The sequence below is a fragment of the Orycteropus afer genome, unplaced genomic scaffold (assembly GCF_000298275.1).
Source record: "Orycteropus afer afer isolate SDZICR_OR568_19922 unplaced genomic scaffold, OryAfe1.0 scaffold00030, whole genome shotgun sequence".
Taxonomy (NCBI): Eukaryota; Metazoa; Chordata; class Mammalia; order Tubulidentata; family Orycteropodidae; genus Orycteropus; species Orycteropus afer.
The window spans coordinates 13,004,494-13,019,931 of NW_006921617.1; the positions used below are offsets into that span (position 1 = coordinate 13,004,494).

Below are 15,438 nucleotides of genomic sequence, written 5' to 3' on the forward strand. Positions count from 1 at the left end.
TTATATTTTTATAAAAAGTCAAGATTCTACTTTGTAACTTAATTTTTCTACTTACTACATTTTAACATCAGTATCTATTTGTCTAAGGAGCCCTGGTGGCACAATAGTTAAGCACTCGGCTGCTAACTGAAAAGGTCGGCAATTCAAACCCATCAGTTGCTCCATGGGAGAAAGATGTGGCAGTGTGCTTTTGTAAAGATTACAGCCTTGGAAACACTATGGGGCAGCTCTGTCCTGTAGGGTCACTGTGAGTCAGAATCAACTCGACAGCAGTGGGTTTGGTTTTGGTTTTGGTTTTGGATATCTGTTTATCTGGAGTCCTGGCACAGCAGTTAACACACTTGGCTGTGAACTGTAAGTTTAAAGGTTCGAGTCCACCCAGAGGTGCCTTGGGAGAAAGGAACACACATGGAGTTGTCATGAGTCAGAACTGACTCGACAGCAACTGATTTTTAGATATTTATGTACATCATTTTTAATGTAAAACACATTCTATTTAAAATTTAAATAGTACAAAAATAAATAACTACAGTAATAACTTATTTTTTTCAGTTGTGAAACAAAATTTTCTTTTGTCACAAAATAACTATATATTGTATGCCTATTTGCCAAAATTTACATAGAACAAGTATTATTTAAAACAATTTCTAAAAATCACTCCTTTTTTGCCTCTAAATCCTAGAGGTTTTGCTAGGGTACAAGTGCTTCCACCTCTTAGAAAAGTATAACTCTGCTAAGGTTTAAACCCATAAGTTGGAATGAGTAATATTATACTCACTGAAATTTTTTTGCAGCTTTTTGACTTTCTGTCCCTCATCACTTTGATATGTCAAAGGCAGTTCTACCTGAACTGAAAAAAAGAACAGTGACTCTATTGTTTGTTTTGTTTTTGATTCATTGATAGATGGATAACATAAAGACTATAAAAAATTAAAGACACGCCCGAAATAAATATTTATAGTCATGTCACAAAAGCCAGTACTTCATGAGAATATGAAGGAAAATAGGAGCTCTTGCAGTTTGCTTTCCAGTGACTTAGGCCCTGGAGGAACTCACAGTCAATATGCTTGTAGAGCTCTATAGCGTTTCAAAAAGCTAAAGTTATAAAGTGTTTATGGTCTTATTCAAGTGCCTCATAATAGTTTAATGAAACGCTTTATATTTCCTTGTTTAGTACAGCTTATAAGGAATTTTGTAGACAGAGGGTATTCTGAAGGGAAAAATTTGATTTATCATTGTGGCTTTGGACCAAGCAAATAGTTTTTGAGCAGTTACCATCTACTGTACATTCTTTTCTTTTTCCCCTTTGTCCCCTATATGCTGTACTGTATTCATGGATTTATTTGCCCCATATGTAAATACATGTGTGGAAATATCTTGTCAAACATACATATTCCTGAGTATAGTCCCAGAAGGGACCGCTCCCTGGAGAAGGATATCATGCTTTGTAAAGTGGAGGGTCAACGGAAAAGAGGAAGGCCCTCAACAAGATGGATTGACACAGTGGCTGCAACGATGGGCTCAAGTATAGGAAGGATTGTGAGGCTGGCACAGGACTGGACAGTGTTTCATTCTGTACATAGGGTCACTATGAGTCGGAGCCGATTCAATAGCACCTAACGACAACAGTCCATTCTCCTTCCCACATCTGTTCAGTTATGCATCTACTCTTCCATCTTGACTGTTGTTATTACTATTATTGCAGAATTGTGTATGAATTACATCCATTGCCTTTAACTCCTGCACTCATCCCAGCATCTTTCTTTCCTTGATCATTTTGTGCTGACTTCCCCCTTAATTATATAGATTGCCTTCCCCTTCACCCAAGTTAATATGTGTCTACTCTCTAGTTAGTGGTTACTGTCCCTTCCCCTCCACCCCTGTTAGCCATCAAAGAATATTAATTTTTGTTTGAAAACTTTCTCTTGACTTTTTACAGTCGTGGTCTCATACAATATTTGTCATTTTGTGATTAACTGATTTCACTCAGTATACTGTTCTCTAGCTTCATCCATTTTATGAGATGTTTCATAGATTCATCATTATTCTTTAACATTACGTAGTATTCCATTGTGTGTATGTACCATAGTTTGTTTATCCATTCATCCATTGATGGACATTAAGGTTGTTTCCAGCTTTTGCTGTTGTGAGTAGTGCTGCAGTGAACATGGGCGTGCATATATCTGTTCACATTGTGACTCTTATTTCTCTGGGATTTATGCCTACTAGTGGGATTGCTCAGTCATAAGGTATTTCTGTTTCCAGCTTTTTCCACAGTAGTTTCTGTTTCCAGCTATTTTCACAGTGGTTGCACCATTTTGCAGTCCTAGCAGCAGTGTGTGAGGGTTTCAGTCTCTCCATAGTCTTGTTAGCATGTGATATTTTCTGTTTTTCTGAACTTAGTTATTATTGCTGGGGTGAGATGATAGATCATTGTTTTGATTTGCATCTCTCTAACAACTAATGATAGGGAGTATTTCATGTGTTTGTTGGCTGCCTGAATGTCGTCTCTGGTGGAGTATCTGTTCATGCCCTCTGCCCGTTGTTTAATTGGATTGCTTATCTTTGTTGTTGTTGTTGAAGTGTTGAAATTTTCTGTCTACTGTACATTCTTCTAGGAGTTTTCAGGGCACAAAGATGGGGAAGTATGGTCTGAGGCTCTCAAGCAAATAATAGTTCTACAAAGTAGAGTCTGTTAAGTCCCATACGTAGGATATATGCATTCAGCAAACCTATATTCTATGCCTAATCAGGACTATGTAAGGCAGTAGAGTGAGGAGTATACACAACTCTACCCCTTAGGAGCTCACACTTGAACCGAGGGAGAAAGTCAAGTACATAAAAGTATATTGATTTTAGCATAAAAAGATGTTTAAGGCTATAGTGCCCAAAAGAAAGGTGTAGCTAACTGCCTGGGGGAAGTGAGAGAACATTCCAGAGGAGGTAATGTTTGAGTTGGATCTTGAAGACTCTAGTATTGAACCATTAGGAAAGGGTAGAGAGAGGCTGTCTTGGCATAAAGAGCACGGTATTAAAGAACAAGAAATAGCAAGAGGTACTTATAGCTGAATAATGATGGTAATAATTAATGTATTTGAGTCCCTGGAATGTCTCACTTGTGTTTTTTCTTAATTAATGCTCAGCAGTGAAAACAACCCAAAGCATTAAACCAAAAACAAAAAGACCCAAAACAGGCCTGTTGCTTTGGAGTCGATTCTGGTTCATAGTGACCTATAGGACAGAGTAGAACTGCCCCATAGGGTTTCCAAGGCTGCAAATCTTTACAGGAGCAAACTGCTACATCTTTCTTTCATGCAACAGCTGATGGGTTCAAACTACTGACCTTTGGGTTAGCAGTCAAACACTTTAACCCTTGTGCCACCAGGGCGTCTACCCAATGTATTAGGTAAGTATAACTACCATCATCATCATCCAGATGAAGAAAATGAAGAACAGATAGGTATAGAAACTTGTTCAGCCAAGAAATGGCAGAACCAGGATTCAGACCCAAGTGTTCTGTGTACTTAGTTCTTGACCATTATACTGTACAGTGTCTCATTATTCAGGAAGTGACATTGAGAGTTCAAAGTGGGGAAATAATTGATCATATTCATGTTTTAGAAACAGAAGCATGACAGTGGGGTGTAGAAAAGTAGAGGGGAATGAGGCTGGAGGCTCGGAAAGCAATTAGAAAGCAGAGTTTGAACACAAATGTAGGAGGGATGAAAAGGAGAGAACAATAATGAGAAGTATTTGTGGGGCAGAAACGATGTATACCTAGTAGTGGGATTGCAGGATCATATGGTTTTTTCTGTTTTCAGCTTTTTAAGGACATGCCATACCATTTTCCACAATGGTTGCACCATTTTACAGTCCCACTCTATTGCTTGTATTGTGAGAGTGAAGAGGGAGGAGTTGTGGGTGACATTTTAGCCTGGCTGACTGGTAGGAGTGCTGATATTTTTTGTAATAGGCAATTTAGGAGATATTGGTATAATAAAGGTAACAAATACAGTTTTAGCTGTGTGGGGATGCTTTTAGATCACCCAGCTGGAAATTTCTAGTACATAGTTAGGATATACAGGTGACCCTCAAGAAAGATGCAAGCTAGAGAGAGAAACCTGGATTGTCAGAGTACAAGTGGAAGTTGAAGCTTGGGAGTGGATGAGGTTGCTTAGGGAGAGTTTGCAGAATAGAAGGGGACGAGAGTGTAGAATACAGGGAAGAGGTTGGAAAACAACAAATAGGAAAGAGGAAGAGAAAAAGAGAAGGAGGAAACTTGAAAAACCTTCTTTCCTTACCATTTAAAGTTAATTGGAAATTTAAAAGAATGCAGCAATCATCTCATGGAATCTAGGCTTTGCGGAGCCTTGGAGGCCTGAATGAACCCCTGAAACTATTGCCCTGAGATAATCTTTAAACCTTAAACCAAAAAAAATCCCCTGAAGTATTTTTAAAACCAAACAATAGCTTAACTAGTAAAGAATATCTGCTTGAGCAGTAGCTCCTTTAAGATTTATGTGGGTCAGATGGACAACAGCAACTCAAAAGAGTCGATGGAAACCTTAGAGGGCAGTGAATTTATGTTAATGATGGTAGAACAACTCAGAAAAAGAGGGTGAGAATGGTTGCACAACTTGCTGATTGTAATAATGTCACTGAATTATACATGCAGAGACTTGAATGGGTGTTTTTACTGGGTATATTCTCAACAACAACAAAAATAACTTGTCTTTTAAAAAAGAATGCAGCAACCCAGTAACTTTTAGTCTTGGAATTTTGAAAAATCTTCAAGAACATTTTGAGTTCTTGCAAAGGGATAATAATAAAGTCAACCAATTATTAATATTATTATTATAAAGAATTCACTGAGTTCTAGCTAAGCTAGCGGATAAGAGTAGCTTGGGGCCTTGAACAGTGCAGTGGGTTGAATTCTGATGAACTAGTACCTCCAGCAAATATCTGTTTCGTAAAGGCTAATTTGAGCCAGGTTGTTATAGCTACGGTCTGGCAAGCAGCTTGGGTGTGTGTGACAGAAAACACTTTGGACTCAGTAAGAAGACCACATTCTAGCTTTGTACTCAATACTAAGCAGCTAAGTGACAGGGAATGAGTTATATGTCCTTTCTGTGTCTCATATTTTTATCTGTTAATAATGTACAGATAGATGCTCTTTATAAGAATGTTGAAAGTTCAAATGGAATAATGAATATGAAAATATTGTGTAAAATATATTTTTTTATAATCCAAGGTATAATTGCTGCTGTATTAGTTTAGGGTACATGAAGTATCTATTAAATTATAATTAATTTACCCTAAATTTTCTTCTTATAAAAGGATATTATATTTTGCTCATTTTAGATCCTTATTCTTTCTTAGTCAGATCATGAAAAAGTGAGACACCGGTATTGATTATCAGAGCTAACTTTGATATTTAGTTCCCCTGATAATCCCCCTTTTTGCCTTAGATCTATGCACGATTACTGTTTCAGACTAGAAGAACTCTTTGTTTATTTATACCTCACCTTGTTCCAGAAATCTGGCTCAGGCCCAGGGTAAGACCTTAGGATAGGCAAAAAATAAACAAAAGATGAATCAGCAAAAATCAAACAGGAAGAAACTGTCTGTAATTGAAATTAACCCAAAAGAGCTAGAAAAGATGAAATGGAATTTCGGGTAAGCAGTTTTCTAGGAATTGGAAAGAATGTAAAAGTAAAGAGTTTGCTGAAATAGGTTGGCAATAAAATTTATGGGAATTCATATGGCTCCTGCAGAGGAGAAATTTTCCACAACCATGATCGTGGCCTCATTTCTAATTAGTCATTGGAAATTAATTGAGGGAAAGCCAAAGGCTCTTGCGCACCATGACATGAGAAGCCTGCCTTTGCCCTTCCTGGTTGTTCTTGTAGGAGTCAGACAGCTCTAGTCTCAGTAGCCTCAGGTTCCTGCAGGGTTCTTGGAGCCTGCTGACTAGATGGTACCTTTTCTTGTGCTCTGCAGATTGGTTTTCAGGGATAGGAATCTAGGCATCCAAGTTATCCACAAGCTCCCTGATGTTAATGATTACGTTTTGAACTATCTTGTCTGTAGCTTAGTTTTGTAATGATAATTTGCGAAGAATTCAGCCAAAATTAATTTTGTTGAAATCTACATATGGGCCTTTTTGTTTTTGATTATAGAGTCATACAGACTTCTGTATCCCTGCAAGAAAAGCCTCCTACAGTATTTGCACAGAGAGATAGCTCAGAGGGCAGGAATGCATAGGAAAGTAGGACACAGGGAAAGGTAACCACAGGAAGTAGAAAGAGAGCTGTGACATTGTGGGGATTGCAATCAATGTCATGAAACAAAATGTATATGAACTGTTATATGGAAAATGATTTTTTTCTGGAAAATGAATTTTTCCTGTAAACTTCCATCCAAATCACAGTTTAAGAAAAGAAAATCCTCCTAGCTATATTAGAAAATGGTCTGGCAGTTTCTCAAGAAGTTAAATCTTCCTAGATATATTCCAAATCCTAGGTGGATTGAAACTCCACTCCAAGAGAGATGAAAATATGTCCACACAAGAACTATATATAAATGTTCATTGAAGCATTATTCATAATAGCCAAAGAATAGAAACCACCTAAATGCCCATCAGCTGATGAATGAATAAACAAAAACGTCATATTTCCACATGGTGGAATATTACTTGGCCATAAAAGGAATGAAAATGGAATCATATACTGTGTGGTCCTTATGACTGGTTTCTTTGACTTAACATGGTATTTTCAAAGTTCATCCATCTTGTAGCATGTATCAGCATAGGTAGTCTTGACTTCCAGTGTTTTCAAGTTATAACAAACCACACTTCTGTCCTTTTTCTTTTTTCATACATCTTACCATTAATAATAAGGAGGTCTGGTGGTGGAGTGGTTTAGGCATTTGGCTAACTGAAAGTTTGGTGGTTCAAACCTATCAGCTGCTCCATGGAAGAAAGATGAGGCAGTCTACTCCTGTGAAGATGTATAGCCTTAGAAACCTAATGAGGGTTGCTATGAGTCAGAATTGACTTGATGGCAGTGAGTTTGGTATTTTTGATTTATTGTTAGTAATATGTGTAATTTGCTGGTGTTATTATCCTTCTCAGATAGTCACTCACATATGTTCAGTTTTATGGTTTACTGTTCAAAATGCTACCACATTGATAAAGATACTGATAATGAAAGGCAATAATAATGAAAACTCAAAAAAAAAAAGTTATTCCACTTATATCAGGACTGATTTATGAAGGAGCTGTAGCAGTGGAACCCTATCATAAGTCAGGGACTACATGTAATGAGAAAAATTAATATACGTGCTACGAAATGGAGGAACTTTGAAAACATTATGTCAAGTGAAAGAAAACAGTCACAAAGAACCCTACAGTATATGATTCCATTTATATGAAAACTCCAGATTAGGGAAATTATAGAGGCAGAAAGTAGATTAGTGGTTGCCTGGGACTTGAGGTGGGTTGGAGGAATATGGAGGAGAGGAAGAAAATACTCTGAATTTAGGATTATGGTGATGGTTGTACCACTCTGAGAATATACTAAAAACTATTGGATTACATATTTTAAATTGGTAAATTGTATGGTATTTGAATTATATCTCAAGCTGTTATATTTTTTGAACAAAAGAAAGAAAATTTTTTTTAAAAAAAGCTTCCTTCAGGTTCTTCCCAGTTCAATTTAGAGCTAGTTCTGGGAGCTCTGGTGGTGTAGTGCCTAATACATGTGAATGCTAACCAGAAGGCTGGCAGTTCAAACCCACCAGGCACTCCTTGGAAGAATGATTGGACAATCTACTTCCGTAGTGATACTGCCTCGGAAACCCAAGGAGGCATCGCTATGAGTCAGATCTGACTGGATGGCAGTGAGTTTGGTTTTGGGTTTGGTTTTAGTAGGTAAGGGTCCATGAGGGGGACAGGCTGCTGGGGGTTGTTTTTAAGTAGAGCTAGTAAAACTGTGGTCTGTGGACCAATTTCTTCTACTTCTCAAAGTCTTTGACACTGGTTGCTAACAGGATATGGAATTTGAGGTCAAATGTAAATCAGTGACAGTTCCAAGTACACTGTTTAAGCAAGCTGGCATTTTTTTCCTATAAAGAAACACTGTTGATAAGAGAAACAGCATGTTGATCTATATTCTGAATCTAGCACTTTGTCCCCTGATGGAGTGGCACATGAAGTAGTTCTGCATTAAAAGTCCTCAGATGTTCAAAATTGTAATCCATAGATGAGGACACCTTTGGGGGCAGGGCATGGTTTGGAGTGGCTGGCCTGAGTCCATAAAGTTGATTCGTAGTTATAGGGCAGGAATTCAGACTGTCCATCCAGTTTCTTCACCTTTGTACCCCAGCTTTGATTATAGCCAGGCTGAAAGCCTGGGGGTGGAGGGCAGGAATATTTTCAGAGAGAGGCCTCCCCTCAACTTCAGATTCTTTGGATGGTGAAGGACTCAAATCTAGAGAAATCTGCTCTTATCTCCTACTAAGCTTTTCTACCTAAGTTTTCTGTGAAAGCAAATAGGGTAGGAGGACCTTAGGGCTCTCTCCCATTGTGAGCCCCATTTTCTGAAGGAGACATTCAGAAAGGACTGCCACTACCCCTTGCTGTCAATTGGACTTTGATTCATTAACCCTGTTAGTCAGAGTAGAACTGTACTCCACAGGGTTGTTGTTTTTTTTTAAGTGCATTTTATTGAAATATAATTTATGTATAGTGAAATATACAAAACTAAAGTGACATGGCTCAATGCTTTTTTTTTTTTTACAGTGCTCCCTCCCCTCTCCTCCCACCCCTGGCAACCAACAAAGAAAGGTACCCTCCATATATAAACCTTTCATTGACCCTCCACAACAATGAACTAATACTATGTTTGTCCTTCTGTGATTAACTTATTTCACTCAGCATAATGTTTCCAAGTTCATCCATGTTATGTGGTGTTTGCAGACTCTACATTATTATTTAGTGCTGCATAGCATTCCATTATGTGTATGTACCACAGTTTGGTCATCCACTCTTCTACTGATGGGCACGTTGGTTGTTTCCATCTTTTTGCTATTGTAAATAGTGCTGCGATGAACATGGGTGTGCATATGTCTGTTCCTGTCCTGGCTCTTACCTCTCTAGGATATATACCTAGTAATGGGATCGCTGGGTCAAATACTATATCCAATTCCGGCTTTCTAAAGAAACACCATACTCTTTCCATGGAATTGCCATACTGCTTTCCACAGTGGTTGTATCACTTCATAGTCCCACCAGCAGTGTATGAGAGTCCCAATCTATCCATATCCCCCCCAGCATTTGTTATTTTCTGTCTCGTGTTGAATCTTGCCATCAGAGCTCAGGTGAGATGGTATCTCATTGTTTTGATTTGCATCTCTCAGATGGCCAATGATCATGAGCATCTTTTGATGTATTTGCTGGCCGCCTGAATATCCTGCTTGGTGAGGTGTCTACTCGTGTCTTCTGTCCATTTTTCAATTGGATTGTTAACCCCTTTGCTGTTGAGGTGTTGGAGTTTTCTATACATCTTACAGATAAGTCCCTTGCCAGATTTGTAATTATCGACAAGTATAAATTTGTTGCTGTCATTTTGTTATGTGCTTTTTTTGTGGTGTCGATTTTTTTATTCCATATAATTTTCTGTGCTGAGCTCGTTTTGTTTGTTAATCATGTTATCACTTCCTTTGTTGCTATTGTTTCATTATTTGCTAAATATTTGTGCTGGTCCTCTTTATTTTGACAGGAAGGTTTATCATTTTTCTTTGTGGTTACTCTGTGATTGACAGTTTTCTTCCCAAGTTTAGAACAGTCCGTTCTATCTTATAGTTGGCTTGGCTTCCCTACCATTTAGAAGTTCTGTAACTACACAGTTTTTCCTTCTTTTTGGTTTGTAATTGTCCTCATTTGTCAATTGCTGTCTCTGGTTCTTTGTTTAAGTCTTGTAGGCTTATTTCCTTTGAAACTTTCATAGCTGGGTTGGTTTCTGGGTTGTTATCATGTGTGTTAATTGTCAGTTATTGTTTGCTGTTATTGGTTCTCTGTCCAAAGGACTCCCTTTAGTATCTCTTATAAGGTTGGTCTGGTTTTAACAAATTCCTTTAATTTCTGCTTCTCTGGAAATGTCCTAATTTCACCATCATATTTGAAGGACAGTTTTGCTGGGTATATAATTCTTGGTTAGAAATTTTTCTCTCTCACTGTTTTATATATACAATCCCATTGTCTTTTTGCCTGCATGGTTTCTGCTGAGAAATCCAAACTTAGTCTTATTGATTGCTCTTTGTAGGTAACTTTTTGTTTTTCCCATGCTGCTGTCAGAATTCTTTCTTTGTCTTTGGTTTTGGTGAGTTTGGTGATGATATGTCTTGGTGATTTTCTTTTGGAATCTATCCTGTTTAGGGTTCATTGGATTCCTTTCTTCTTCTTTTTTTTTTTAATTGCGATTTGGGTGAAAATTTACAGGGCAAATTTACTTTCCATACAGCAGTTCACATACACTTTGTCTCGTGACCTTGACCACAGTTCACCACATTGCAACAGCTCCCCTCCCATTTCCTCCTGACAGTCACCTCTTCCCTGTGTCTATCCCTCCATGCACCCCTCCCCCCTGAGCTGTCTCCCTGTGCATAAACAGCCCTACTTTCTCCCATCATTGTTCTCTTCAAGGAGTGTATTTACCTCAGGTAAATATTCAACTCTTATACCTGTCTTTTGCTTGGCTGGAAGCCACAGGTATGAGTTCAATTCCAGACCTGAAGGGCAGCTAGGGGCCATAGTCACAGTGGTTCTCATTGGATTTCTTGAATGGATATATTCTCATCTTTCATCATCCCAGGAAAATTCTCTTCCAACAAATCTTCAACAATTTTCTCTGGTTTTATTTGTCTCTTCCTGTTCTAGAATTCTGATTACATGTAGGTTATTCCTTTTGATGGTATTCCACATGAACCTTAGGCTTTCTTCATTTTGTTTTGATCTTTTTTCTGATTGATCCCTTTCTGAAGTAATAGTGAGGTATTTGCCTTCAGTCCTACTAACTCTGTCTTCCATTGATTCAGTTCTATTCCTTTGCTCATTCAGTGTGTTATCTATTTCTGAAAATTTGGTACTAATCTTCTGGATTTCTGAATGTAGATTTTTGTGTCTTATTTAATTTTTCATTTATTTTGTCATTTTGTTCTTAAATTGTCTTTTGAAATTGTTCTAGGGTTTTCTGTCTGTTTTCCTCAATTTTGTAAGTGTTTTCCTTGATCTGTCTCTCTGTTCATTGAAGATACCTGAATATAATTCTTTTGAACTCCCTTATCAGGGAGTTCCAATGCTGTATCTTCCTCAGGGATGTGTTTTGGGTCTGTATCCTGGTCCCTTGTTTCTCCTGCTTTATCTTGCTTCTTTGTATGGACTGTGATGCTCTGTTGTCTCCAAGGCACTGTGACATTTTTGTGTTTATATTTAACTGGTGATTGTATGTTGAAGTGACTGCCCACTATTTTTGCATTCTTTGTTTTCTCTGTATGGTTTTATGTAAGCAGAGTACTATGCTGTGCTTCTCTGTTCGCAAGTTGGCAGCACTTACACACTCACCACCTGTCTCTTTTCCCATTGCCAGCCTCTAGTATGTTCCTGTTGTCTTTGGCAAATGAGTGGTATTCAGTTCTTGGAACCCAAATGAGAATGCTGTCATTTTAAAATCCAGAATGGCCGCCACTTGTAAAGATTCAAAATGGCTGCACCCTTGGTCAGTTTAAATATCCAAAATGGCTGCCACTTGTAAACATTCAAGATGGCTGCACCCTCAATCACTTTAAATATCCAGAATGACTGCCACTTTTAAACATTCAAGATGGCTGTGCCCTTGGTGACTTTAAATATCCAAAATGGCCACCGCTTATAAACAATCAAAGTGGCTACACCCTCTGGACAGCTGAAAGTCCACAGCTCAGGTTGTTTTTGCTGTTTCCCTTCCTAGTAATAGGCCAACAATGCAGTTGTCTCTGCAGCCCTTGGCAACCAGGGCTGATCTTTAAGTCAATTCTTAGGTCCCAATACCACTTGGAAATATTCAGGCTGTTGATCCCGTCAGAGTAGCTGACAGTCCACTGCTCCGACCATCTCCCTATTCACTGTTTTTGTTCAGGTTTTTCCACTGGTTGCTATTGTAAATAGTGCTGCGATGAACATGGGTGTGCATATGTCTGTTCCTGTCCTGGCTCTTACTTCTCTAGGATATATACCTAGTAATGGGATCCACTTCTGTATATTTCCTTTCAAAGTTCAGGGCTCCAGGATTATCTCCTATATCTCTGTCAATTGGTTTCTCTTTTCTTTGTTGAAGAGGATGTGTGTAGCTTGTTTGCCTGTTCCTCCATCTTACCTCCACAGGGCTTTTATTGGCTGATTTGTCAGAAGTAGGTTGCCAGATCTTTCTTCTGAGGCATCTCTGAGTATACCTGAACCTCCAACCTTTCCGTTAGCAGCTGAGTGCATTAACTGTTAGCACTACCCAGGGACTCCATGGTCTCTCATAGTTGGCAAAAAAGAAGCACGTATAGGGCTGGACCACCAGAACACAATTCAGTTCTCAAGCTTAAACCTTCTGGCACTCTCTTACCTACTCAACAATACTTTCCCACTCAACATGCCTCCTCAGTACTCTCTATATTTTTCTACTGAACATTATTGTGTCCCACCCAAGTCTGCCCTTTCCTAAGTTCTCCAAAAACATTCCCTCCTCCTTTTCCTCTCACCAGAACAACCCAGGAAAGTTGATCTCAGCTAGTTGTAGGTGTGAGTTCATTTAATCCTTTAGTATTTTCTCCTAACACTGATAGGTCAAAACCAGTAACATCAACTGTTACAGCTGGTGACTATGCAGATAATTATACAATTTTGTGTTTTTTTAAAAAAAAAACTCAAAAGAAAAGAATGTTTACCCAAGTTACTGGAGAGTTTTAGCAATAGTTATAATAGCTGCTGTTGTTGTTAAGTTCAGTTGAGTGTTCTCCAACTCATCGTTACCTTCTGTACAACAGATGAAACACTGCCTGGTCCTGTGCCATCCTCATGATCCTTGCTATACCTGAGGCCATCATTGCAGCTACTGCATCAATCCATTTTGTTGAGGGCCTTCCCCTTTTTTGTTGACCTTGCACTTTACCAAGCATGATATCCTTCTCCAGGGAATGGTTTCCTTTGACCACATGACCAAAGTAGGTGAGACGCAATTTGGCCATTCTCACAAGGAGCATTCCAGCTGCACTTCTTCCAGGACAGATTTGTTAGTTCTTTTAGCAGTCCATGGTACTTTCATTATTCTTTGCCAATACCACAACTCCAAAGCATCAACTCTTCTTCAGTCTTCCTTATTCATTGTCCAGATCGCACATGCATAAGAGGCAATTAAAAATACCGTAGCTTGGGTTGGACACACCTTAGTCTTCAAGAGACATCTTTGCTCTTCATCACTTGAAAGAGGTCTTTTGCAGCAGATTTCTCCAATGCAATATGTCCTCTGATGTTACAGTGTTACTACCATTGGTGGTGATTGTAGAACCAAGTAATATGAAGTCCTTGACTACTTCAGTCTTTTCTCCATTTAATGTGATGCTGCTTATTGGTCCAGTTGTGAGGATTTTTGTTTTCTTTACTTTGAGGTGTAATCCATACTGCAGACTGTAGTCTTTAATCTTGATCAGTAAGTGCTCCAAGTCATCCTCACTTTCAGCAAGCAAAGTTGTGTCATCTGCATATTGCAGGTTGTTAATGAGTCTTCCTCCAATCATAATGCCATGTTCTTCTTCATATAATCTAGCTTCTTGGATCTTTGCTCAGCATACAAATCGAGTAAGTATGGTGAAAGGATACAACCCTGACATACTTCTTGATTTTAAACCATGCATTATCCCCTTGTTCAGTTCAGACAACAACCTCCTGGTCTGTATACAGGTTCCTCGTGAGTACAATTAAGTGTTCTGGAATTCCCCTTCTTAATGTTATCCATAATTTGTTATGATGCACACAATCTAATGCTTTTGCATACTCAGTAAAACACAAGTAAACATCTTTCTGATATTCTTTGCTTTGAGCCAAGATCCATTTGACATCAGCAGTGATATCCCTTGTTCCACATCCTCTTCTGAATCCAGCTTGCATTTCTAGAAGCTCTCTGTCAATATACAGCTGCAGCCATTTTTAAATTATCTTCAGTAATATTTGACTTGTGTGTGATATTAATGACATTGTTTGATAATACCCACATTTTGTGGGATCACCTTTCTTTGGAATGGGTAAAAACGTGGACCTCTTCCAGTCAGTTGGCCAGGAAGCTGTCTTCCAAATCTCTTAGCATAACCGAGTGAGTGCTTCCAGCACAGCATCCATTTGTTGAAGCATCTCAATGGATATTCTGTCAATTCCTGGACCCTTGTTCTTCGCCAATTCCTTCAGTGCAGCTTTGACTTCTTCCTTCAGTACCATTGGTTCTTGATCATAGGCCACCTCCTAAAGTGGATGAACATTGACCAGTTCTTTTTGGTACAGTGACTGTGTATTTCTTCCATCTTCTTTTGATGTTTCCTGCATCATTCAATATACTGCCCATAAAATCTTTCAGTATTGCAACTCGAGGCTTAAATTTTTTCTTCAGCTCTTTCAGCTTAAGAAATGCCAAGCATGTTCTCCCCTTTTGGTTTTCTAACTCCAGGTGTTTGCACATTTTATTATGATTGACTTTGTCTTCTTGAGCTGCTCTTTGAAATCTTCTGTTCAGCTCTTTAATCTTGTCATTTCTTCCATTTGCTTTAGTTACTCTCCATTCAAGGGCAAGTTTCAGAGTCTTTTCTGACATCCATTGTGATCTTTTCTTCATTTCCTGTCTTTTTAATGACCTTTTGCTTTCTTCATGGATGATGTTCTTGATGTCATCTCACATTTCTGGTTTTTGGTCACTGGTGGTCAGTGAATCAAATCTGTTCTTTAGATGGTCTCTAAATTCAGGAGGGATATATTCAAGGTCATATTTTGGACTTGTTTTAACTGTCTTCAACTTCAACTTGAACTTGCTTATGAGCAGTTGATGATCTGTTCCACAGCCAGCTCCTGGCCTTGTTTTGGCTGAAGATACTGAGCTTTTCCATAACCTTTTGCCACAGATGTAGTCAATCCGATTCCTGTGTACTCCATCTGGTGAGGTCCACATGTATAGCTGCTATTTGTGTTGTTGAAAAGAGGTATTTGCAATGAATAAGTCATTGGTCCTGCAAAATTCTGTCATGCAATCTCCAGCATTATTTCTATTGTTTTTTTTTTGTTGTTGTTGTTGTGTGCCGTCGAGTCAGCCCCGACTCATAGCGACCCCTCCTTGGGTTTCCGAGGCAGTATCACTACGGAAGTAGATTGCCCAA

The 15,438-nt window shown here is 38.6% G+C and overlaps 1 protein-coding gene across 1 annotated transcript in view; it reads left to right on the forward strand.

Moving 5' to 3' along the window:
* The first annotated feature begins 5,590 nt into the window (after positions 1 to 5,590).
* ABHD3 (abhydrolase domain containing 3, phospholipase) overlaps positions 5,591 to 15,438 on the forward strand; it is a 25,755-nt gene continuing 15,907 nt past the window's right edge. The window contains exon 1 of the mRNA XM_042780253.1: positions 5,591 to 5,676. Coding sequence (XP_042636187.1) covers positions 5,591 to 5,676 — 86 coding nt within the window. The remainder of the gene's footprint in view (positions 5,677 to 15,438) is intronic.